This window comes from Corvus moneduloides, chromosome 9, assembly GCF_009650955.1.
Source record: "Corvus moneduloides isolate bCorMon1 chromosome 9, bCorMon1.pri, whole genome shotgun sequence".
Taxonomy (NCBI): Eukaryota; Metazoa; Chordata; class Aves; order Passeriformes; family Corvidae; genus Corvus; species Corvus moneduloides.
In genome coordinates this window covers 5,647,038-5,674,470 of record NC_045484.1, presented here as the reverse complement: position 1 = coordinate 5,674,470, position 27,433 = coordinate 5,647,038, and the positions used below count along the sequence as shown (strand labels likewise).

The window sequence follows — 27,433 nt, the reverse complement described above, 5'->3', positions numbered from 1 at the left end:
TTCTTCCCCTAATACCACAGGTCTTCCCTCACTGTGATTTTATAATGGTGCAAGCTTAGCCGAATATAAGTCAGAAGCAAAAGAGAGCAGAATCTGGCCTCAGCTACTTGTATTTTGCCCCCTAAACAAAGCCACATTTAATCAGGGATCTCCTTTTCCACCTATTCATCACTGGTACTAGAAGACATTTTCAGAACTACACAGCACTTGGACAGTTTCACACAAGATTTCTTACACTGTATTTTTCAGGGGAGTCCAAAAGTTCATCAAATGCTCCTTTATCCCCAGACACCCTCTGATCCATACACAGGTGTGTGAACTCACACACAGATCTGACACGAAACCATTAGAGAGGAAAAAAAATAATTCAGAGTCTCTCAGTTTGACTCATCAGTGAATATTAATTTCTATTGTCATGCAGTTGACTTGTAAATCAACTGGATCATTAACTCAGACCTTTTGTGCAGTAACATTACACGGTGTTGCAAGTTATTTAGACACCACAGTGTTTACTGCACTCCCACTGCTTTGAACACAGAGTTCTGCTCCCAAGGAAAGAGGGGCTAAATGGGTCCACACAAATACAGATAATTCTCTATGAGACTGTCCTGACTGTCCATATTTGCCAAAGCAAGCTCACCATGCCAAACTTGCTAGCCAAATAGTGCCTTCTGCTGGAACTGTAGGATTGTAGGATTAATGGCAGTCCTGTTTCTGCCAAGACAAAGGTATCCACATTAAGTTTACAGGTCTAGGCAAAAGGCTGAAGTTTTAACTAAGGATTTGTGGCCCTGCAGAGAATAGGCTGCAGTTTCAGGGAGTGAACAGATCTGTATCGATTTACAACATCAAAAGGCTCAGATCTTGTCTCTTTCATATCTATAAATAATAAGTATTGACTATAATAAACCAATTTAGAACAAACTGCTGGATCTCAGGCTGCTGTGAATACTGAATTAGTGGAGTGATGTGAAGCACAGCCTGTTTACTTCCCAGGTTGTTGCTTCCACAGATGTCCCATCTTGCCAAAGGTTTCTGATCATCCTTCTGAAGAAAGGCACAAGCATCCACAATCTCTGCTGGAAGTTCTGATTTTCTCCAGAGAGAAGTTAAACTCCAGGGTGTTTCCAAGTAGTAAGGAATGCTGGCGTAAGATGTGAGTTCGCCTGGGCAACTTGCAGCAAGTTCAGACCTATGGGATTTTATGGGGATTCATAAAAGGAGCTGAGGATTTTCATCCAACTCTCCTTGTCTGGGAATGGCCTCGGTGCAGACATGCCCACAGCAGGGTCAGGATCAGCAGGGCTTGGTGGGGCAGCTCTGCCATCCCCATCACATTGCCTTGGCTGCTGCTCAGCACTACCTGCCTTTGTCCTCTCACAGGCATCCCCAGGGCTAAACAGAGAGAACTCTGCTCTCAACGGGGCTCTGCCAGGGACCAGGGATGAACGAAACAGAGGAGCTGCAGATTGAGCTGGAGGGTTAGTTGCAGGATGTGTTGGTAGGTGAGCAGGGCAAGAAGGAACTGCAGAGAACAGAGCTCAAACACACCGTCCCGAGCTACACCTCCTCAGCCCCTCGCTTGAGCAGCCTCGTGCTGGCCTTTTGAAAGCACGGTCTTTTTGTAGTGGAAAAGCAGCCTGAGGTGTCTCAGGGCTGGACACATTAGAGGGAAGGTGGCCCTGGAGAGTCACAGGGGCTCCATTTCCAGTTCAACAGCGACCTCTGCTCTCGGCAGCCCGAAGCGCGGGTGTCTCTGATCAGCTCGGTTTAGGGACACCTTCGGATAGATCACTTTGGTCTGTTTATCTATGGGGAATAAGGACACATCTTTCACACGTGGGCAGCCACCGTGACCTTCAAATCCCATCAGATGGAGCCCAGGGCTCCACGGCCCCGGCAGTTGCTAAAGCATCCTAGGATTTACCTTTTCCTACTTGGCTGATATTTAACCAGATGCCAAGAGAGACAAGGACACCTGGTTTCTAAATGGATTGTTTTCAGCATGCCCCAAGAGGAATATAGATATATATGCACTCTCTCATACACACGAGACTTGCATGGAATCTCTGGAACAGAGCCGTGTAACCAAGGAAAAGCAAAAGGAAGGTTCAGCTTCTAAACCTGCCAACTGCCCCTTGGGTGCTGGGGGCATTAATAGGGGTGGTGGGACTGCTGAAATTCCATGGCACAGCACTGGAATACCACATGCAACAAGTCAGTTTGAGCTCTCCAGCCTGTAGAACCATTTCCAATATACCAAGGCTGAAAGATCTGCCTCAGCTCCTCAAAACAGAGCATCCTTAGTTCTCAGCTCTCCCTCCTCTGCCGGTCTCAACTCACACTCCCACATCTCAAGATCTGGGATGTCCAGGACTCTCCTAATACTTCACAAAACATCAAGCCAGATCACAGCTTACACCTATGAGAGTTCCCCACCCACAGCAGCAGCGGATCCCATAGAAAATCCCAACTATGCCATGCCAGGGGTCCAGCACTAAAGATCATCTGTCAGGCTGCAGAAATCAGTGACAGTTCTCACTCTAGCATTTCACTCAAAGACACACAGTCCGTAAGAGCCTGGCATGCTACAGAACACCTTCCCTGTGTGCTCTGCTTGGGAGTGATCCACAGGAGCTGGGATTCAAGAAGAATGTGGTTTTCAGACCCTCTGAGGGTTGGCAGACTAAATGGATCCCTCCCACTGGGAACTGAAGGGTGCATGTGCCCATGGCAGCACTTTCAGCTGTGCCTCCCCACCCCAATAAACCCACACAGAGCAGCAGATCCACCCCAGACTCTTCAAACACTGCAGCGTCCAGGAAGAAAAAGGGCAGGTCCAAAAAGCCCCAAGCACTGGAAAAATGTATTTTGGGCTAAACTAAGACAGCAAAGTGAGAATCCTGCACTTTTCAAGCTCCAGAGATATTTTACAAGCTCCCCAAAATATTAATAACAAGCTGAATATCCTAATGCTGTTAGGTAAAACAGCTTTTAGGACTGCAGTGTTCTCCACGCAGGAAAGCTCCGCTCTGCTCCTGCTTTCTCCATGCCCACTCACACTGCTGCAAGTCATTGAGACAATTCTTAGAAAAAGCAGCAAAGAAAATGAAGGTCAGTTTAAAATACCCTCTCAGCTGTAGATTAAAAAAAAAAATCAAGCTAAAAATAACTGTTTTGAGCAAGACAGAAGACCTATTAAGCAACTTTAAAATTGCTGCAGCCAAGAGTGTCCAAAGCTTGGACAGATGTTGGCAGAAAAGAGAAAATATATCTCTAGCTCCTGAGGACTGTGTGTGCTCACCCCACATACAGACATAGATATATATATTTTTTAAAAAACCCAAAACATTTATAAACATTACCTTAACTATAAATTAATGTATTGGTGTCTATAGGAAGTATTCACATTAACTTTAATAAATAATTTGCACAAAGTCTGTCCCTTTTTCACAACTTAGTGTGGTTTTATTCCTGCTCTGTTTATATGCTCAGTATAGTCCCATTTGTGTTCACAGGGCTGCACCTGCATCCACACCCCATTCACACAGTGCTCCAGAACCCAAAGGCAGAGAGCTCCAATAGATGAAGCTGCCATTCACCCAAAAATATTTATGCACAGACTTCTGTGTATTTTTATATACATCTCTATCTAAAGATCCTACATATACAAAGTCCTTACACTGGATATATTCGTGAAATCAGGGATATTAACCCTTCTCTCCTGTTTTGTCCAAGAGATGGTTTGCCAGGTCTGCCAGCCATTTCTCGATCAAACATTTCTAACACAAACAGCACACAACATCAGTAAATAAGCCGTGCTCAGCAAAAGTGATCTGACTACAGTCTGTAATTTCTTCTGGGGCAAAATCTGCCCATCACCACCCCATCACTCCTGTCTCTGTCCCCAAACACAAGTGACGTGGGTATTTGCGCTCCAGGCAGCCTTGAACTCCAACCAAGGGCCCAGAAGCAAAAGTCGCAGCATCACTTCAGCCTTTCAGAGTTCCCCAGCCAAGGTAAGAATGTTCTGCTTCACCACAACCAGAGGTGGTCGTGCCCTTGTGTCCACAGCCCTCACACTCTGTAATGGGGACAGGTATGGGTGCATTAGCATCCATTCCATTTTCAGCACTTAGACTTCATAACTCTTCCCATTTTGTCACTCTTAATATTTATAAGACATCTAGAAAATGATAGATTTTCCTTTGGACCCCTTGTCATTCACAGTTGCTTATCTCCTGGGGGGCAATCAACAGATTTATAACAGCCCATAAAAGTTGTTACCAAAAGTACAGTTTCTTTGTGTGTGATCATTTCTAATACCTCTCAGGCACGATAGCAATTACTGACAAAAGTCAGCCTCTGTTAATAGAGTTTATCTCAGTTCATCATATATCCTTTGTCAGTGGAAGCATTTTGACAAGCCTGGGGTTAATTAAAACCAAGAAGACAATAAAATACACCTAATCAAACATTACAGGTACAGAAATCAATTAGCAGATTTATGGCACTTTGGAGCCCTCTATAACGTGCAAAATTCAAAGAAACTGTCAGTTCCATCCCCCCCAAGACAGTGTAATTGAATTTCTAATTGAAACTATTTTTCAATAGGTAACACAATCCGCAAAGTTTGATTTGCATTAAAGTGGCATCTGCAGAGGACAGAAGAATCTAAAAAAAATAAAGAAATCCTAGGCTGCTCCTGTTATTACCAGCAATAATTATTATTATTTGCGTATTTAAAATTTTGCTAAAGCCCTTTAGAACCAATGGAGGGGCCAAGTCTTTAGCCAACACAGCTCTAGATTCCAAGATTTCTGTAGGAAGAGTTCATTTGGATGAAAAGGGGGAAGAAGAAAATTCAGGTTGGGCAGAAATGAGAAATAAGATGGGCAGAAAACAGTTTGGGCCTGGTGATCGGCAGGACAAAGCCCAAGTGATGATGGTCCATCCTTAAGGGATGGATACTGGGACCAGTGTGTGGGACAGAGCATCCCAGCAAGTAGGGAACATCGGAACAGAGGGACAAGCTGTGTGCTGGAGGATGCTGACAAGAGTTTGGTGACATTCCAATTACCTTCACTGGGATATTCGGCTTTTGTCTCTGGGTGCAAATCTTCACACAGACAGAGCAGCTATTGCCAGTTTGGGCACAGTGCCCACACTGATCTTCACAGAAGCAGCACAGTTCAGGTCGGAAAGGACTTTTCAGGAGATCACCCAGCTCCAAACTAGATCTCAACAAGAATAACAAAATAGGTTCTAAAATTCCAGAGAAACAGTGTTGTTCACCAGAATTTCTCTCTGAAATGCAATGAGACAGAAAGCATAGGCGTGCACAGCTATACAGCCTAATTGCATACAGTACTGCTCAGTCTATATTATCTATATTTTACACTGCTTCATTTCTTCTGCTGCTCATAAGACACAGCTAGGAGCTATCTCCCGGTAATTTACTGGGAAATGGGAAAGACTAGAAATGAAAAGTCAGGAGAAATGAAGATACAAGGTCAACAGAAATCTTTCCAGCATTTGCATCTCTTTCAGTGTGGTGAACCAGATTAACCTCTGATTTCAGCACTCAAATATCCAGAATCCAATATAAACAAAAGTAAGTTATTTAAAATGAAATATTAACTATTTGCTTAACTTGTAGTAAAATGTTAATTAAATTTTAATGTTATACAATGAAACAAAAGAAAAAAAATTATTGAAATATTGCAAGTCCAAACTCTATTTTGATGGGTTCTGCTTAGTGAGAACCTCAGCAGGAAGAAAAGCAGAAGATATCAGATTTTAAAAACAAAACTCTGGATAACAGATAACAGCAAAGAGAAAATAATGAATCAATAGTAAAATGGGGCTTTCTAGTGATTTTCTCCTATTTTAAGGAAACTGGGCAAATGCACAAAGCTCTCAAATTCCACCCAGTTCTGTTTTTCCACCCAGCAGCATCTCATCTGGAAGAAAAGCACTTGCAGAGAACATATCCACAGGAGCTTCACAAAGCACTAAACCTTATCCCAGAGAGGAAGGGCATTCCAGGCAACTGCCTTTGCAGGATAAATCAATAAGCAAGGCACAGGGACAGGGATCTTCTCACAGGGAAAACAGCCACCTGTAATAGAGATCTACTTTACAGAGGAGAGACTCCCCACATTACCAAAGACAGCTTTTCATCTGGATAGCACTCGCTGTGAAATTAAATCCTGGCACATTTGGGAAATGGTCCATGGAGAGGTGATTAATTCTATTAGAGGATGTGGGGGGAACGCATTCTTATTTCCTTTGTTAAGGAACAGAACAAGAATCCGGAATTCAGACTGTAACAGAGCAAATCCTTGAAATTGTCGCTGCCATGGACAGGTTACTATTACAGGTCTGTGCCTGTAGGAAGTGACATCAACCTCTGCATTTCCCAACATTTTGGAAGTGTGAAGGCTTTGCTCTGGCTCTTCCTCCCCTCCCATAGTGGCTGCATGGAGAGCTACCTGCAACTGAACATTGCCTGCTGCCACAGACCTCACCGGCCTTATTTCAATAGCATGAAGGAAAGGATCGATCTGGTTTTGCAACCTACACTGTCTACCAGTTCAAAGGTTGTAGTGATCCCAGTATGCCCTCTGGAAGGGAATTGATCTCAGATGGCAGGAAGCATGGAAGTATCACCTTACCATCAACTCTATGAAGGGAGATGTTTTCTGGTTTAGTTTTTTTTCTGATTTTTCTTTCTTTTTTTTTCCAGTTTTGGTTGTTTGTTGTTGGGGTTTTTTTTATTTTAGTTTATTTTTCTTCCTCATCTTTCATTCCCATCCACTACAAGTACCTCTTTTTGCTTACACTGCTCCTTATACACACTGCTTGTTCCAAAAGAATTGGAAGATTTCTGGCACTGAGAAATCAAACCTTTCCCCTGGCCATCACCAGAAACAGCTTTCAGTGCCAGCCCCCACTGGAATTTGCTGCCAAAGCAGAATGAAAAAGGTAGCAGGGAACAGGAGTTGAGAGTAAAAGCAGGTGGATTTGGAGGGCCAAAGGACACATCCAGAGGGTTCCAGGTCCTTTCCTGGCAGGCTGATAGGTGAGAATTGAAGGTTATGATTAAGGTTTTCCTGGTATAGTCTCAATTCTCCCCTGCTGCAAGTGAAGTTTAATTTTCTCCCTCTGTAAGGCTTGTCATTATTTATCCCCCAGATCATGATTTCCCAGTTCTTTCCCCATTCTTGGCTTTTGAAATGCAGGCTGCAAGGCTGGATACGTTCTGCTGGCCTTCACCAAGTACCACTGATGCCATGATGATTTTTTTGCCTTTTCTTTTATACCCCTTTTATAGCTTTTTACAACTGCTGTATTCTTTGTGCTTTTTGCCTGCATTCTTGGACTTGTTTGTCAAGCTAAGAGACTAAACATTTTAGAAGCTTCATAGCTAGGGATCAGTGTGCCCCAGACTCCAAGGTCCTCTCCAGAACACATTTTGTAAATTAAGATAGAACCATCCAGGGGAAGCTTCCCTGGGGGGGGGCCCTCATTCGAGCCTCTCATTGGGGGATTTTTTATGGATATGCTAATTATTAAGACCTATACTGTTAGACCAGATCTTTTGTGTGTGTGCATGGAGGTGCATTCGACCTGGACGTGTGCACCTAAGGCTCCTTAAAATAAATACCAAGGTAAAATCCCTTTTTCCCTTCTAACCGTGTTCAACTCTTGGTTTTAAAACCAGGAAAAGGCATCAGCACAGAGCAGTCATATCTCTCCCCCGACCCCACAACTTGCTCCTGACACTCCTATTAATGCTTCCAAGAACAAGATTTCTGTTTAAAGGTGTGTCACTGACTCACTGTGATTCACTCTGAAGCCAAATCCTTCCCTGCAGTACTACTTGTCTAGGCAGCTGTTTCTCATTTTTTTAATCAGATGTTTCCTCCTTAAAGGTAGCATTTGTCAGGAATTTCATCTTATTGATTTCTAACCATTCCTGCTGTATAGATAATATTGAACCCAAAGCCTTCTCTGCAGACTGCTGGTAAACTCGCACCTCACAGCATCTTCCTTAGGCATCGCAAGGAATTATTTCCTGTATGAGCCAAGGTATTTGTGGAGGAGAACTGAACTCAGTGCAGAGAATTTGCAGAACTAGGGGAATTTTTTTTTTTAATTTTTTAAAAATTTAAAAATCACTCTCTGACAGTAAGCCGAGGGCAACTGTTCTCTGAGAAATGTTCCTCCAATAAATGTGATCCCACTTGCTAAGCAAATTCAGTTTATGCTGATTTTACAGTGGTGTCCTCAAGAATAACAACAACTGCAGTCAATAATTGCACCAACTGCCCCTTCACACACCCACCCAGCAGCCATGCAGCCCAGAGGAAAGATTCCTTTTGGATGACCCACACTCCAAGGAGAGAGGCCCAAAGTGCTTCCTTGTCCCACCCAAATGATAATAGCTTGATCCTTCCTATCTGGCATTTCAAAAGCCTTCAGAATCCCAATTGCGCTGACCTTTCCACACCCAAACCATTGCATTCCATCCCAGGACAAACCTCTGGTTTTTAATTTTATTTCATAGAATCACAGCCTGGTTTGGGTTGGAAGGGACCTGAAAGGTCATCCAGTTCCAACCCATGGGCAAGGACACCTTCCACTATCCCAGGTTTCTCCAAGCCCTGTCCAACCTGGCCTTGGACACTTCCAGGGATCCAGGGGCAGCCACAGCTTCTCTGGGTAACCTGTGCTAGGGCCTCACCACCCTCACAGGAAATAATTTCTTCCTAACATCCAATCTAAACCTACTTTCTCTCAGTTTAAAGCCATCTGACAGCAGCACAGAGTGCCAGCACAGCAAACCCTGACCAGCTGACACATCTCCACTGACACAGGGCAGGACAGCTCAGACAGAGCCAACACGTGCTCTGCAATATGTTCACTGCTGGTTTAGAGCAGCAGATTACACCAATGCCCCATTCAGAAGATGTCAGACTGTGTTGGCGCATGGTCACAATGTGTTGTTACATGGCAATTTCCCCCTCAGCCCAAATATCTCTAGCTCACGTTCTGGCCAGCCACTTCAAGGTAATCCCAGGCAGAAAAAAAATCCCAAATTCGTTCCTTGTTGAGTCTGTGTACAACTTAAATCTGTCTTATTTTTTCGCCTTGTATTTCAGCTTTTTGCCTGGCTGCAAGGAGACAGAGGTTTAAGAGGAATACATTAAAAAATGCTTTCTTAACACTAACTGCAAATTCACCCATCTCCTCAGCACTGACACATTTTCCTTCAAAAGTTTGCATCCTTTGACATCTTTGCAGTCCCTCCATGTTCCTGCTGCTGTTTCTCAGCAATAGATAAGAAAACTTCAAAACCTTGCTCTGCAATAATGAGATTCAAAAGAAAAGATTTTTTTTCCCAATCTTTCTACATAAAAAGGCCTGAATCAGAGCCCAGAAGTGCACAAATATTACTCATGTCATTGACACTAAGAAAAGGGGAGCTGTGAATAAAAAATGTTAAAAATTAACACAAGGAGCATTGTTTGCATATCAGAAAAATTAATCTACATAGAGAAGTGTAAGAGCCTGCAATTCAGAAAGCAAAGAATTAGGACAGCCCAGCTGAGAATAATTTTCTAGCCAGTTAATTTAATTGCATAAATCATTCCTTTGTTAGCAATAAAGAGATATAATTAAAATGAGATTGCTTCTCATTTCTATTCTCTGGAAACTAAAGGAATTGATTTTGGGGAAAGCATTCTTCCAAATACCAGATCGGCAAATTACATTTACCTTTTTAGAAAGGCTAAATTATTTTGCGCTAATATCATGGAGGGTTTAATTAATTATAGATCTGCCATATGATCTTAAAGAAATAATTTACTTAATGCCCACAGAACAGAAGTTTCTAAGTGCATGTATCCCTCTGATGGATGGTGTGCAGATTTTTACAAACAGGTCACAAGTTGAACAGGTGGCTGTCAGGATAAATAGCAGGAAATATAATAAATGTTTAAAGATAGGGCATGGTTTGTTAAGAGACATTAAAGCACTGCTTCCTATTTTTTGGGACACACCTGGATTACTGGTCTTTGAACCCCTCTGAAGTGGTTTTCTTTTAAATATTGTAATGATAGTTTTCTGTTTACAAATCTTCAGGGCTCAATAAGCAGCAACAGGTTAATAACAGAACAGTCAGACAGAAAAACAAAACATGAAGTCCACCAATTAAACAGAATATGCTTTTGCTGAATATTGCAGGGGTTAGCCACTGCCAGTCCCTTAACAAGACTGTAACAAACACATCAGACAGAAGAAATTCTTGGCTGTGAGGGTGGTGAGGCCGTGGCACAGGCTGCCCAGAGAAGCTGTGGCTGCCCCTGGATCCCTGGAAGTGTTCAAGGCGAGGTTGGATGGGGCTTGGAGAAACCTGGGACAGTGGAAGGTGTCCTTGCCCATGGCAGGGGTTTTGGAGCACGATAAGCTTTTAGGTTCCTTCCAACCCAAACCATTCCATGATTCTATGGTGATATACTCAAAATCCTTTGGGATAACTGCCTTCTCTTACCACCCTCTCTTTGTAACTACTTACTATGCAGGGGACCCCAGAAACTGGGAAAATTCTGCCTCTTCCACCCCCTTTCCCCCCTCAAGGGCAGCCCCTCTTGTAAAGCCTCCTCTGCCCTTCCTGCCAGGGGGTACACCAGAGGCAAGGATGAAGCAAAGGCTGGTATTGATATGGGCAGAAGGCAGGGAACAGTATCCATTTCCTCTCTGTTATTCAAAGATGAGGTCTCTCACATCCACTCTCTCCAATTCTCTGAACAGACACTCCTCTCTACATATTTGAGACCAATAGCCATCTCACGAACATTTGTCATGCTGCCCACTCTCTCAATTGTCCTTTTTGTCAGGCAAAAGCTGCCACCCTTCCACCTTCCTCCACAAGAAACCTCTGCTGCTATTACTGTATCCCGCAGCCGTAGGGAGGAGAGGAGAGAGATCCAGCAGGCAGGAATTGTGCAGCAAGATTGATTTCTTTAATTATTTTACAAACTCTTTTATAGACTTTTTTCTTCATAGTCTAATTGGACAAAGGATCAGCCACCCCGTGGGTGGATTGGCTAGAAATCCTAAACGACCATTGTCAAAATATTTTCTACTGTACCATAAACATAGTTCTACAAGGTCACAGGGTGTTCATAGTTTATAGAACTTCTGCAAATATCTTCGTGAGAGAGAAGCAAGAAAATTCTTGCTAGCAGCAATATTGTATCCACATCCTGCCACCAAGGATTCCCATTCCTCAGACCTGGGGCTTTTTAACTGGCAGAACACCAGGTACAAATTTAAGTCAGGTACAAATTTAAGTGAGGCTACTTTGATGAACTCTCCAAACAGTCACAGAAAATCTTCCACAGATCTCAGGCAGAAGCTCCCCAGGATCAGAACGCCTGGTAAGTCTTTCCTACACACAAAAGCTACCCCTGCCTCATAAGCTCTTCCTTTTCTGTGTGCTTTGGAACAGAACAGGAGCAGCCTTGTCTCTGGAATATCATTCCCCATGAAGACCACCACGGTTTAGTGACAGCACACCCATCACTAGGGAGTGTGCTGTGGAGGAGACATGCAAGTCAAGAAAGAAGGCTTTGCATTCAAGAGTTAAATAGAAGATAGATTAGATCTCATCATCTGAGTTTTCCAGGAAAAGTATTGTGTTGCTATGGAAACCCCAACATAACCTGGGTTTTCCCTCCTTTTGTTTGTTCATTTTCTACAAACACTGGCCTCTCCCAGTCCTCTCTAGTTGGACTTGCAGCTTGCAAAAACAGTGATTTTTTTTTTCCTCGTCCATTTCTCCTTGCAAGTACACTTTTCAGTGATTGCCTTTCACAATATCACTGTCCCAGCCTCCAGACTCTCCCTTTGCAGTAAGGACTGTTTGATGTGCTACCTATGAGCAACTCAGATCCTGAGGGAGGGACATTAAAGCTCATCTCATTCCAACCCCTCTGCCATGGGCAGGGACATCTCCCACTATCCCGAGTTGCTCTGATTCCTGGGCACCCTGGCCTTCAACACTTCCGGGCAAGGGGCAGCCACAGCTTCTCTGGGCATCCTATTCCAGTCATGGACACACAAAGAACATAAACTTGGTCTCTCCCTTACAAGACATCAGTGCAGTTTTTAAAAACTGCTACTGGATTTTGCCACTCTGGAGTCACCCCACTATTAGGGGGCAACAGATTGTAGTACCCAAACTTTTTTGGGTTGAAGAAACAGAAGTGTGCTGCAGCAGTGCTGATACATACCCCCACAGGCTGTCTTGCATCCACTGACATCAAGTCCGCCATAACTGATATTCTGCAAGCATTTTTATGAAAATGTTAGCACTAACCTATACCACAAATAAGGAGAGTCCCTTGACAGTCAGAGAAGAGAGATCAACTCAATGTGAAATGCTATGAATTTTATCTTGTCACAGTTTCCCCATTTACAGCATCTCAAGAAACAGCGTTCCCTTGTTAGCTTCAGAAAAAGGATTTTGCAGGCAACAAGGATTTGGATTTTCAGCTCAAAGTTTTCTTTGGTTTTATTCTCAGGTATCTCTAGCCATTTATTTTACTGCATTGTAATAAGGATTGCCTTTACCGAGTCTGATGGAAAGACCAAGAGAATCTTTCCAAAACATGCTCTAGATACAAGAGACTTCAACACATAGGAGCATTTATCTATCAGATTTCTTTATTCTGCACCTCACAACCTCATGATTTACACACACTTGAGCCTTTCATACTCCCTCCTATTCCCCGGCACAAATAACAGTGAATAGACTCCCAAGGGCAGGCTCCATCTCCTTCCTCCAGAGTAGCTCCTACTTCAGCAGCATCAAGGATCATATCCTTAGCTGGAAACATCTGTCAGTAAGTTTTAACGTGTAGCTTACCTGGTCACCTGGTCCTGGCTAGTCCTAGAATATATGACTATCAAGCTGCAAAGCTGTTATCCTGAAGCTGAAGATTCAGGTTTCCTTTGGCTTCCTCAGCAGAGCTGTGGCAGAAATGGAACATGAATTCATGGCCACTGTCCATGCCAACATCCCCACCAAGTGGCCAGCACACAAGCTCCTCTTTCAGCTCATCCCACTGCCTCAGCAGGAGGGTCCAGGTGAAAATACAAACCTGGCTCACCTAACCTCACCCAAAACCTAAATACAATCTGGCTTCTGAGACAACTCTTTCCAGCCACACTCTGGAGTAAAGGCAAAACAGAGCAGGGATAAAGAGGTTTCCTTCCTTCCTTCCTTTACACTGGGAAAAAGGTGTCACACAGCCTCTTAAAGTTTTGTTTGTGTTCACATGCTGTGCCAAGCCATAATCCACCTACTTCCCACCTTAGCCACTATTATTTTTTCTGCTTGCAGAATTTATAAACTTGCTTACAGAATATTGTTAATAACTCCACACATTTCAAACAAATGTGGCCAGCCCAACCAGTACAACATAAATTTGATACAAGCTTGATGTTGTATACAAAATACTGAAGAAAAAAAAAAAAAAAAAACAAAACTAACTACACCTTTAAACAGTAGTTAAGAAAGAATTTAAAAAAAAAAAACGAAAAAGAAAATATTGACTAACACTGCCCTCTTGAGGGAAAAGGAGCTGTATTGCCTCAGCAAAGCCATTCTCCCTTCCCTACCCTTCAGGCCACACTAAACTCCCCCCACTGCCTTGCCATATGGTTCAAGGTGGGTGGAAATTTTTGAAAAGCAGCAGTAGACTCACACGTAGGAATCAATTATCTCTAGATAAAATATACTTTGGTTATGTTTTATTTTTAAGTATTTCAGGTACAAATAGACAGGTGACTGTGGAAGCACAAGAACTTATTGGAAATAAAATTCTGATTTCCAGGGACAGGTTTTTTGTTTCTTCATGAATTGCAGCCTTGTATTTTACCCAACAGATGGTGTGGCAAAATTCCTAGGAGTAGGAACCAGAACCCAGCTTTTTCTTTGTCCTGCAAATTCCTCATCACTGGAAGCAAGCATCATTGCTCTAGCCTAAGAATTTTTATCTGCTGGCTGGAATAATCCCTTGTAGTATCTATTGGAAGCTTTTGGGAATCTCTTTCCCCAGTGCTGCTGCAATATCCAGGCTGTCAGCGCAGCCTCCAACAAGTCTTTATAAGAAAGGAGATACTACTGCAATATTTCAAAGTGTAGTTTTGGGACTTTATGAGAGGGTTTAGTGGTGGAGTGGACAGTGCTAGGTTAATGGCTGGACTTGAGCTTAGAGGGCTTTTCCAACCTAAACAATTCTGTTACAGTATTAAAAAAAAAAAAAAAAACAAAAAAAAAACCAAACAAAACTTAAAGCAAAACTTTAGAAGGGTCTGATGCCTCTAGAAGAGCTCTAGAAGAAACAAGCACCTGCTGCTCCTAACTGACTTGCTAGCACCTCTGTCTAGTAAGACATGAAGAATTAAAATTTTAAAGATAGCTTGAATCATCCTCCTCCTTTCATCATAAAAGACTGCTCATAGCACACATTCCTGCAAATGTACACTTTTTTCAATTGAAATGTTATGCCAAGTGAGTTAGGGGAGTGGAGAAGGAAAAAACCCAAGAGAAAAAGGGTTAAATATCCTTATATCAAGGAGTGTAAAAATCAACATTTTATTTTTCAAAATAATTAAAACCACCGTGGCACACTGAGTGCCATTACAAGTTAAGGCAAAAAACATCAACCTACAGTTTTTAAGAGCATCCTAACACAGATGAGGGTTCAATACCCCACAAAGTGACATAATGAGTTCAAGCATTGAGAGAAAGTATACTGTTAACTAAAAATATATTAAAATGATACTTCTGAGTGTTTACAGTTACAAATAATTATGATGAGAGTAACTTGGCATTTAGATGGATGCTACTGCTCTGTCAGGATTTCATCTTAATTGAATAATGGTGGTAGAGTAGCACCTGTTACTGACTTATCTTGAACATTCAAGACAGACCAAGGCAACAGACGTTCCCAGATCAAAGTCTGCAGAAGAGTTTCTACAAATGCAGGGTCCTGTCTAAAATGTTGAGCAGTTTGGTGTTAGCAAGACTTGCAGTATTATCACTAAAACCAGGTGCTGACTGAAACAATAGAAACGGAGTGTTTTCTTATCCATCAGCAAACTCATGATATCAGGATGCCTGGAAAGCAAAACGTGTTCTGACATGGTTTTTGAGAAAGCTAGATTTGCCTGGAATTGTCATCCCTCCCATGCAAAGCAGAAGCTCTTGAGTTCAGGTATGAGCACAAACATAATGAAAGTGGGATACAAGTGCACACAGGCTTAAGAACTACTTCCAGAAGACTGAATGCTGAACAGCCCTCTCCTTATTTCATCAACTTTTTCTGCTCTTGAGGCTGCATAACTCTTTACTGCCTTAAGGAGAGATTCATGACACTTCTCCAATATAGCCTTCCAAATTAGGTGTATTTCCTAGAAAGAGAAGAAGGAAAAAAAATTCCATCAGCAAAATTAAGTCTTTATCAAACATGAATGTTGAGTGGTCTGGTGGACTCAAATTATTCCAATGGTATCTCATCCATGGCTTAAAGAAGCAGAATTCACAAAACAAAGGGGAGGCTGTTTAGAGGATCATTGCACTGTCCACACTACAACAGGAATGTAAGAAGATTCGTTTGGGGGGAGGAAAAAAAACCTCACCTTGGCTTTCATTGCTTTTTCTTCAGCATCCTCCTTCAGCTGCTCAATTTCGCCCTTCATCTGCTTGATTTCCTTGCGGATGGCCATCACTTTGTCATATACAGCACCCCTCTTCTCCTGGACTTTGTTAAAATGTCTAAAGGTGAGAGAAAAAGTTAGTACTGAGCCTTTTGACCAATTCCAGATTAAACTTAAGCCCACCATGAGCAAAACTTGCATTTTATGAGCATAAAACCATCAGCTTCCAGAAGCAATGATATACAGAATTTACTTTTTCAGAAATTAATGCAATTTTTAAACTAAAACAACTTAGATACAAGAAGTGAAATTCCAAGTGGAGTTAGAGGATTATGTTGAAGATCCTTAGTTGCTTCCAATCAAGGCAACTCAAGTGACCTCAGTGGAGCCAGCCCAACAGACAGCTGGACATTGCCCTCCTGTCTTTGAGTGGTGCAGGTTAAAGCAATACAGCTGCACTTGATGTTCCAGCATAACTCAATGTCACACACTTTCCTTAGCCAAAGAGCTCATCCCACAAACCTAAAGCTCCAGTCCCATACATCTACATGTTATCTGCAACACCCAGTCCATCATTTCACTGCATCCCAAAGACCAAATTACATTTCCCCAGCTTGTAGGAAAATTCAGATGGCTCCAGCTGTGAGCTGCCATGTCACCAGCAAAGGCTGAGTGTTGGAACAGGAGACTGACCTAAAGTGCAAAAACACCTACCAGGTCACACCAAGCATTTGTACAATAATGACACCTAGAATTGTAGCAGCGTTTCTGGGAAGAATAGGTGAAATAACCCATACTTAGTAGGAGCCCATATACACCTTCCTACCTCAATGGATTAGTCAGGACACATTCTCTTATTCACCAGCAAAAACTCCTTTTCAACCAAGGTTACCTCCCTTCCTCTCTTGCTTATCAAAGCATCTAATTTTATCACTCAAGGGAAATACCTGACACATTAAAAACAGAAATTGGCAGCAACCTTTGACAAAAAGGAGCATTAGATCATATTGTTTTCATCCCTTAATTAAAAGCTACTATTCACAGAATCATTTAAGTTGGAAAAGACCTCTGAGATCAAGTCCAACCTATGGCCAAACACCACCTTGTCACTTCAAGCATGGCACTTAGTTTTTCCTTAAACACCTTCCTGGGCGACCCATTCTAAGGTATAATCACCCTTTCTGTCAAGAAATTCTTCTCGATGTCCAGCCTATTTTCCTTCCAAATAATCTCCTTTAGCTGGTACAATACACTAAGTGCCATTCTGCACACCACATAAACCCTAAGCATGACTAAATCTTACTCAACTCTCTCAGCCATGTGGAAGAAGCTCCCTTCCATCACAGCTATTCCACTCAGCCAACACTCTTCTCTATTCCCTTTCCTATCTGTGTACAAGAAAATTGTTTTAAAATAAATTTTCTCTGTAACAGTTCATCACTAACCTCACAGTGAAGCCAGGACCTTACAGGGCTGCAGTTTGATCCTGCAAACACAGCCCTGAAAGCCTTCAGCATATCAGAGGAAAGAAGAGGGGCTGGGAGGCTTTGATCAAATGACACTTTTCCTTTTGTTTTAGAAGCATCATGTCAGGATAATGCTCCTCTGAGATGTGAGCCCCATATCCCCATGGGTCTTGAACATCTTTGATAATGAGCAAAAGTGGCAAGGGAAATTATGAAAAATTCATGAAAGGCAAATGGGGCTTTGTTGAAGTCTGATAAGTTGGAAAATTATCCCAATGTGACATTCTCTTTAAGAAGATAAAAGAATCAAGAATAAGCATTATAAATTAAATTAGTGCTCCAATAAAAGAATTGCTGTCAAGTCACATTGCAATTACTGATTTGAGACCCCAGCTCCCTGCCTGCAGCATTACTGGTCTTCATACAGAGCTGTCCCACACTGCTCATTTTCTCCTTACTGCTAAGCTGTGTGTTTGTAGCAGACATGAACTTTGGCAGCACATAACAAAGACATAAAGCAGCATTAGGCAGAAACATCAACTCCTCCGTACTCAGGCACAGTGCACTTGTGCTGCTCAACATCTTCACGCATCTTTTTAATCTTTATCTCAGCTGTAGAAAGTCTCTCATGTTTTGCAGTGACCATTCTCTTTAATGACATTTCATCTGTCTTGGCCTTTTTCAGCTCTACCTGAGCACTCTCAATTTGGTCCTCCAGATTTCTGACCTAGAATACAGAAGTATAGAAATAAATGAAATAGAAATAATCCCCCCCTCTCCCCCCCCTTAATTTATCAAGACAGCATACCCTGTAAATGTACTAAGATTAGAACTAGCTGGCTGCTGTTTGAAGATCTGACTGCCAACTCATCCTCCCAGTTCACTAGTCTTTATCTGATTATAAATACATCCAAATGGACAAGACCCCATCCCTTAGGATGACTTTCAGAAGTGACTGTGACTTCTGCTATAGCTTTTTGCCAAAGGTAATTTGAACATATGCTATATATATACACCCAAAAAGACTCCGTACCGTTTTTCAAATGCTCCTAACAACTGCATTCTCCCAAAACCTGGTAGCAAATAGCAAGGTACTGTATTGTGACAAACATTTCATCAGAGAATGTCTGGCTTAGTAATATTAATAAAGTTAAAGGCACTTAAGATGTCACTCTTCCTGAAGCAACAATTTTTTGTTCTTAGTTTCCACTCTCAAGGCAGAAGAAACTCAATTTCACTTTTATTTTCCCATCATTTCCTACCAGCAACCCCAAGACAGTTCCAACTACTTTAGGTCAGGTTTCTATGGCAACAAAGGCTTTGACTATTCAAAGTGGTCAATAGGTAGCGCATAGCACATTAGCTAGTGCCACCCAGCAAAGCAGCAGCAATGTTTTATTGACATTTTTAATAAAAATATTGGAAGCTTCAAAATGTTGTATTTTACAGGGAAGAGGAGAGAGGGGAACATTGCTTAGACATCAAATTCTCCCTAACAGGATATAACTTGGATAATACAAACCTCTGATAATATACTGGCCAGTCTCTCCACATTTGCTCCATGTCCTTCCATCTTCTTTTGGTATGACTGCACCTCCAGTTGGCATGATGGCAGAACCTCAACTAGGTCTCTGTAACCTTCATATTTCTCAATAACTTCTTGCTGTAAAGAGAAAAAAATACTTAATAAATAGCTTTAGAGTTCTTTTATATAGAACTAAAGCATATTGACTTTTGAACCCTTCCCTCATTGTTTAAAGACACTAGAAGTAATATTCAAGAGTTAGTGAAATGAGCTCTTTGCTTTGCAAAAAAAAATTTTTAAAAAGCCATTTCTTTGGAAGCACAGAAGAAAAGGTGACATGCTAGTGGTTTACACTGAACTAACCAGTTTTTTCCAAGAGCTCTCAGAAAAAAAAAAGCAGTACTGTGAAAAAACTCTACACTGGTAAAACAAGAGTTATGTAAAGCTTTGTACCTGAAATCACAGCAATCAAGTTTAGACCTTTGGAGCAAAAATACCTTCAGAGGCAAAATGCAAACTTCACTGATATGTGAGCAATCATAAACCACAATAATGAGTGGATATTATAATTAAAAAAACCTAGGAAGGGAACTCAGTGTTCAGCATATTAGTGGAGACAGCCATCAATTCCAGAAACATGAATGACAACAGAAGCACTATGAAGCACACATTCTAAATCCAAAGGTATTTGGAAGCTGACAAAATACTGTTTGCTCTTGAGAGCAAACAGACAGACAGGTATAGATTCAAGAGTTCTACACCTAGTTTTACAAGTGACTGCAATCCTGCTTTTTAAAAGGAAAAAAAAAAAAAAAAAAGGCCATCAAAAATAAACCACCACTTCCACCACAAACCTTCAGTTTTCTCTGAAGCTGTGCTTTCATTTCAGACTAACCACTGTCCTGCTGATGTTTTGCCATCATTCAAGAAGCAGTTGTAGATGATGACAGTCCAGTAAAACATGCTTTTTCTAACAGAATACCTCCTTATGTGGACAGAGGAAAACCTCACCTTAGATCTCTTCAATTTCTTAACAGTCTCTTTCATCAGTTCTTTGGAATTTTTCAGTTCTTCTGGACTCTCCACAATTTTGGATTTCAGCTGCTCTTGTTCTTCTTTCAAAGTAGCCATAGTCACTTTAAGCTCATTCTAGTTAATAAAACACTGTCAGTATTAGTGATTAGGTGAACAAAGAGGAATTGTGTAGCAAAGTTTGCCATGATCTTATGACTAGACAGGTTTTTGGTGTGTAGTCATTTCTCATTAGGAAGTTCTAAAAATAAATTCTTCTAAACAGCATTAACAAATCAAAGCAATTAACAGCCCATTTTGCTTCCCAGATTTGCTTACAGTGGTGCATAAGAACAGCAGCTAACTAGTATTTTCCACAAAGAGCCTGCCAGCTAATCCTAGAATGGTTTGCATTGGAAGGGACCTTAAAGATCATCTAATTCCAACCCCCTGCCATGGGCAGGGACACCTCCCACTGTCCCAGGTTGCTCCAAGCCCCCTCCAGCCTGGCATATTACCAGCAGCTCTCTCCCTCAGAACTCCTCACCTAGGGAAACTGAGGCAGTCACTGCAGTGTTCCAGAGCCAGCTCTATCAACGTGGGAGAAGAGCAACAAGTTTCCTGTAAGGCCTCAAAACCTGCTGTTTTGCCTCTTTAGCCCACTCTGTGCATGCAAGGTAAACCCACAGCATCTCAGAAGTCCAGATTACTAGTGACTTAATTCCAAGAATAACCTGATCCTAAAAAGAGAGGTGATCTCTCAGTTGATCTGAGATGGAAGCTGCAGCCAGCACCCACACAGAGGTGTACTCACCAGTTTTCGGGTGCTCTCAGCAATATCCGTCTTCTTCTGAGAAATCACTTCTTGCAAAGCTGTCTGAAAAAAAGCACCAAGCTTTTTTGTAGGATCTCTACAGCTGCTACCTGCCTTATCCCTTCTATCATAGACCTGTCTACAGGAGAAATCCCATTTTGGGGTCCTTTGGAATGCCATAACCAGCAGACAAAACTGCAGTCTGTAAGATTTCAAAGCCTGGAAAGGAGGATATTGTGATCAAAGCCACTGGAAGCACTAGGGATGCAGCCAGCAGTGGGTAACTAGGATTAGGGATAAGAGACTGGCCATCCCTATTCTCATTGACCCTGGCAGTACTATACCCCCACAACTTTCTTTGCCAGAGGCCCTGTTCTTCAAGGAAAAGTCTAATTTAATGTAAGGTCCCAAATAATAGTCAAACACATGGTTAATAATATTAACAGTAGAGACATGACTTGACATAGAAAATAATAATCTGTGGTCAGGATTTTTTGTTTTCTCCCAAAGGAGCTAAAAAGGTTATCTATGAGATCTGAGAAGCAAATTTCCATTGCTGAAAAGTTACCTCTGCAATTAACCCTACTCTTTTTGCCAGGCATTCCCTCGGGTGACCCTTCTTAGGCCTCATTTCTCACCATGGCTCACCTCCAGTTCTAATTCTTTGAATTCAAATGGAAAACAAAGAGGAACATACCTGTGTTCCTGTTTGGAAGTGTGATGTGTATCTCCCAAGTCATTGCAGAAATGCATTTCAAAAAAAGAGTCAAATATACTTTTGTATTCCCCAAGTCTGATTTAAAGCACATTTCACATTCCTTACAGTGAAACAAGGAGGGGTCTGACAGCATTTTGTTAAAACGGCCATTGTTTTAAATCAGAAAAGTCCCCTTTATCTACTTAGGTAGAGGGAAGGGAATAAAATCAAGAGAAGTGAGGAACCCATACCAGCTTTTCAGAGAAATACAGAACAAAATCCTACTTGTTTCCGACGATAGTCCTGCCTTAGCAGCTGCTCCAGCTCCCGAATGCTCTCTGTGAGCTGTTTGACCTCTGCCTGGTGTTCAACTGGGACTGTGCTAAGGGAAAAAAAGATATTGGACAGCTTCAGCAACATTATAGCCCAGTCAGAGTAAATAAGACAATCACTGTCTCCACATAGTTTACAGCCAGTAACTTTAGTAATCAGAGCAAGACAATCTCAAATTAATACATCTTATTTTCCTTTTCTTATAAGATTTTGCAGTTGAAGGATAATCTAAAGAGCTATTTCAGGAAGAAGTGGCACAAACATAACAGAGGACTAAGTTTAAAGATCATGTTAAGCAAAGCATGAAAGTACAACACTTACCAATTCCAGTGGTGATTTTCATTTATGAAATTTGCATATTACCTGTCATACAAATAGCTTATATTCGTGTAGACCTATCCTAGCTAGAGAACCCCCTGTGTAGCACACACCAAGAGCAGCTGTCAGAAAAAAAACACTTTGTTTTGAAAGCTCTCTTGGAAACCAGCCATTTCTTCATCCTATTATCCACAAGCAAAAACAAAACTTAATGGTGCAAAGACACAGGCAGTAGGGCTAAATGGCCCGAAACAGAGATTGTGGCAAACATATCAAATAACTAAGGAAGACAACTTTACTTATCTATTAAGTTAAAGATGGAAGATGTTGAAACAGCTGTTGAAGGGGTAAAGACACATCACTAAAAACTAACTAAGGAGAAAAAGTTTCACCCTAGTCCTCAATATACAAATACAGGATTCCCTCAAAACAACCATACACTGTAAAAGTAATTTTTTTTTTCTTCCAGAAGAGAATAAACACCCCCAGCTCCCTCAGCTGTCCCTCATCAGACTTGTGCTCCAGACCTTTCCCAGCTTCATTGTCATTCTCTGGACACACTCCAGCCCCTCAATGTCCCTCTTTGTCTAGTGAGGGGCCCAGAATGGGACACAGCACTCAGGGTGTGGCCTCACCAGTGCCCAGCACAGGGGGATGGTCACTGCCCTGGGCCTGCTGGCCACACTTGCTGATACAGGCCAGGTGCCATTGGCCTTCTTGGCCACCTGGGCACACTGCTGCATCTTGTTCAGCTGCTGTCAACCAGCACCCCCAGGTCCTTTTCTGCTGGGCCACTTTCCAGCCCCTCTTCTCCAAGCCTGTAGCATTGAACCAAATTATCATGACCCAAGAACACTCTACACTCAGACTTGTTGAGCCTCACACAACTGGCCAACTGATCCAGCCTGAGCAGGAAAGGCAAGCAGTGCATCTCACAGTGCTTACTCCTCACACTCACTTCAGTTTCTCCAGTTTCATTGCTGCCTCCCGATTCACAGCCTCCAGTTGTTGGTGTTTCTCCATAGCTGATTTCTGTAAGTTAAATATTTAATTTTAGACCAGTGTAGTTTCTCTCTGGGCTTCTATAAGAGCCTTGGTCATCATTATTTCACATGAAATGCACCATCTCTGAACTACTGAGACATTCAGAAGAGAAGCCACCTACAATTGTTGCACCCAATTTTTCTCAAAACAATCCAATGTGTGAATCCTTCACTTACCAGGCTAAAGTATCAAATAAGTTATTGGGGAAAAAAAAACCTTTCAGTAATATCCTAACTAATAATCAGTACCTTCCTGCATTACTTGGTGTGGTAATTTTACATTTAACATCCCAACATGTTACATAAACCTGAAGTTGAATCACAACCTTCATGCTGCTAATTCAAGGTTAATATCAATTATACTTTTATAGGTATCTGGAATAAAACAGCATGCAGTCTTACATAGTTCAGTTGTAGCTCCAAGTAGACCTCACGCCGGAATTCCTGGAAGTTGACAAAGTTGAGGATGCCACTCAAGAAGCGAACAGTTCTCTTTGTTTCTGAAATAGGAATTGCAAGAGCTCACTGAGCTGGTTTCCACAAGCATTGCAATTGCTTCAGAAAAGCTGGGCAAAGCGTAATTCAGAGGAGACAGAAATTACAAAACACAATCCAAATCAGCTCTTCCCCCAGTCGGCTTGCAAAGATTTCAGACTACACAAAAACTAGCACCAAGCTGATTACAAACTCTGAGCAATTCTGTGTAATTTAACAAATTAATAATGGCACCTGGGAGAAAAGGCTGTTAACACACAGCCTCCCATTAAAACAGAAGCCAGAGAGAAAGAATGTCAGTCTTGAACTACAGCTCTGAAGAGAGCCTCTCTGTAGCTATCAGCCTAACTGAAAGCAGCAATTTGAACTGCAGAGACCTTTTGGCTTTATTCCAAGCAAACTTTCTGAAAGATGATTACAAAAGCTTTGAATGTCTTAGACAAGACAGATCCAGAAGTGACAGGGTTCTTTAGAGTAGCCTTTTCCAAGTTGTTTGTGTTGTAGCAGAATCACCACAACTGGGTATTGAAAGGAATGGAGCATAGGCATCAGCGTAAGAAATCCTAAAGCATTCCAGAGCCATCAGGGTAATTTTCATCACCATCTATTATTACACCGTTGTAAGTATGTCATAGCCCATCTCCAGATCACCAGTTCAACAGACTCATAGCATTCAAAACTGCCCTCAGTTATTGACCTGCATCAGCCCACATAAGGGATAAGAACTGCTCATTTGAACCAGTTTGTTTAAGGGTCAGAAGAGCAGCAGGAAATCAGGGACACCAGATGCCCGTAGAGAAAAACCACCTGGAATATCAAGCAACACCCAGTACCCCAGGAAACACAAGGATTACAAGGCACTTGCTTACTTGGGTTTAAAATATCAGCAATTTGAAAGTCATTAATCCGGCACATTGGCAGCAAGTGCTCCCTGCAAGGAAACAAAACAACCTCAGCTGCAGTGACCATGACTCAGGTTTTGTGACCACCACTCAGTTCTCATCCTATTCTCATCTGTTACAAAACAGATCTTGTCCTCTCATCCCAGAGCATTTGCCCAGCAAGCACAAGACAAGCATCTTCTACTTACATGTGAATATACAAATTACAGACAGGTAGAAAGCCTTCATAGATCTGTGGGTACATTATGTCAATGTTGACTGGCATCTAAAGAGTAAAAAGAGAGTCAGTGCATAAGTAGAGAATACTTAAAACAAAAATTACACAGCATTTTTCACAGCATAAAATAATTCCAATAGATTAGAGGACGATCTTCCATTCACTGAGGATGATCTTCCCATCCACAGGGAATACATATTAAAGGCTGAAAAATGTCATCAAGTTAGTTAGCACACAATTTTAAGTGTCAACTTTGCTGGAAAAGATATAAAAAGACAATAATAACTAAAGAAGCAACATTACAAACTCTGGAACTCAATCTAAACTCTGTTCCAATATGCTCATAACTTGTGCAGCACAACAGTCTCTGCATTATACAGCTACCAGCAAGAGGCTCCTTCTTTAAACACCCCAAAATTGACATACTCAACTGCTTTATGAAGAAGTCAGGAGAATGTAGTGGTACACTGTCCCCTTTCTCTGATATTTTAAACCTCATAGAACAGCATGGCAGCTGATGTCACTGCCTGGGAAGAACATAGTTATCTTGTGTACATACGCTCTTCCCTTTCAGTTTATCCAGAAATCCCATGAGAAAAAATCATCTCACTTTCAGGGATCAGTTCTTGCCTAACAGTAGCTAAATTAACTGTTAGTCAACGAGGTATCAGCCTCTCCTTACTTTCCTCTCAGTTAACGCAGGCGTGGACATGATCAAATATCAAAAGCAACATTTACATTCCTTCCAGATCAGTCCAACCTCCTCCAGCCATGGCCAAAGGCAGATGCCCAACAGCCCAGGATGGATTTTCAAGGCTGGTCATGGCATCCCTCCAAAAGTTTGTCCAGTCCCTCCTATACCTTACAGACATTTCTGGCACCCTCAGCATCCCAAAGAACAGGTGAGTCCAATATTCTTTTCCTTTAATATCCCATCACCCCTGCCACAGGCAGCCCTACCATGAAGAAGTGCTCCGGGCGGATCCCATACACTTTCTGCAGGATTCTCATGTAAATCAGGTGTAAAATGTCAAGCTGCAGGAAGAGAGGATATGAATCAGTATTCCATATGTTTGATTACTCAGGGCTCCCAGACCAGGCCATGAAAGCATTCAGCTTTTAACACATGAAGGCTGATTTCACTGAGCCACCACAACAAACAAGTTTCACTTTCCAACATTTTGCAGTTCAAGCATTACTTGCTCATAATTCAGTTTTAAGGAACAGCAGTCAGCTGGGACAATTACAGCCCTGACTGTGTACACCAGGCATTGGTTTTCATTACACTGCTGCTTCCTGAGCAGTTTCCAAACCAAGCAATGCCAAAAACCTAAAAAAAGTCACAGAAATCATAATCCTGTAGCAATGAGTGCCCTTCATTAGATTATTAAAATGAAGAGGAAACAAATCACTTATAAGATAAACAGCTTTTCATTTATAGCACTAATCCATGATCAGTTTTGCTTCTTAAAAACCATCTAAACAAGCAGGGCCAGAACCTTCCCACCGCAGGCTCAAACACAAGGAATAACAGCACTAGTAATCACTCCGAGGCATCAATTCCACTTTAAAGCCACTTTTCTTCCGCCGGGGACACTCGCTAACATTAAATGCTCAGAGAGATGAAAGGGGATGAAGCAGGGAGGAGTTTAAAAGCAGAGCTTCGTTTAAAAGCACTAAATTGATCAGGCGAACTAATGGAACTATGCGACTTTACCAGACACCGTTATTCCCACAGAGCTAGGAAAGACAGGCCGGGTGCTGCTGGTGACACCACCGCGCTTCCCGGCGAGGCCCGAGCGGCGAGGTAGAGCCCTGAGACTCCTCCGAGCCCAACGCCACACCGTTCCACCCAACCCCGTGGTTACACAGAGCGGGGCAGCACGTCCGTCCCACACGGGAGCGGGCGGCCTACGGAGCCGCCCTGCACCCCCCTCACGCACCTTGGTGTTGCCGAACACGTCGCCCTTAACCAGGTTCCGGGCCTCGGCGCCCTCCAGGATGTGCGAGCGGAGGTAACTGATGATGTCGTCGGGGCTGTAGCGGGGGAAGGTCATAGTCTCCATAGCGGCAGTAGGGACGTGGCGGCAACACAACGGCAGCACTGGCGCGCGCCCACCACTTGAATCCGCCGCGGCCCACGCCCGCCCCTTGCCGACCTATCAGAAGCCGCGCCGTCGCTTCGGGCGGGGCTTGGTGCGTTCGCGCCTTCCCCTGGCCTATCCGCGGGCAGCGCTATCGCGAGAGGGCGTGGCTTGGCAGGCCCCGCCCCGCCGCCGCCGTTGGCCGTGAGGGGAAGGGCGGGGTGAGGCGGTGGCGTCCTTTCTCTTCCTTCGGCCGCGGCTCTCAAGGCCTCCGGAAGTTATAGGATCGCTGGAAGGAGCCTTAAAGCTCACCTAGTTTTCCCCTGACATAGGCAGGGACACCTTCCACTATCCCAGACTGCTCCAAGCCCCGTCCAGCCTGGCCTTGAACACTTCCAGGGATGGGGCAGCCACAGCTTCTCTGGGCAACCTGTGCCTCATCACCTTCCCCGGGGAGAATTTCTCCCTAACATCCATTCTAAACCTGCCCTCTGTCAGTTTAAACCCATTCCCTCTTGTCCTTTCATTACCTGCCTGTGTAATGAGTCACTCTTCCTCTTTTCCATAAACCCTTTAGGTGAGGTCTCCCCAGAATCTTCTCCAAGTTGCACGGCCCCAACTCAGCCTGTCCCCATACCAGAGTTGCTCCAGCCCTCTGAGCATCTTCATGGCTTCTCTGGACCTGCTCCAACATCTCCACATCTTGTGCCGAGGTCCCCAGACCTGGACACGCTACTCCAGATGGGATAAAACCTCCTAGCTCCAGAAAGGAGACAATGCCAACCCAACACTG

The 27,433-nt window shown here is 42.7% G+C and overlaps 1 protein-coding gene across 1 annotated transcript; it reads right to left on the bottom strand.

Moving 5' to 3' along the window:
• Nucleotides 1–14,632: 14,632 nt before the first annotated feature.
• NUF2 (NUF2 component of NDC80 kinetochore complex) lies at nucleotides 14,633–26,716 on the bottom strand. The gene is made up of 13 exons (XM_032118552.1): nucleotides 26,500–26,716; nucleotides 25,517–25,591; nucleotides 24,528–24,604; nucleotides 24,307–24,368; nucleotides 23,345–23,442; nucleotides 22,858–22,931; nucleotides 21,534–21,630; nucleotides 20,552–20,614; nucleotides 19,738–19,875; nucleotides 18,724–18,864; nucleotides 17,753–17,928; nucleotides 15,718–15,853; nucleotides 14,633–15,489 (listed from the first exon to the last, which is right to left on the bottom strand). Exons 1-13 carry the CDS (start codon nucleotides 26,620–26,622, stop codon nucleotides 15,340–15,342), a joined length of 1,410 nt encoding a protein of 469 aa, XP_031974443.1. The 5' UTR covers nucleotides 26,623–26,716; the 3' UTR covers nucleotides 14,633–15,339.
• Nucleotides 26,717–27,433: the final 717 nt, after the last annotated feature.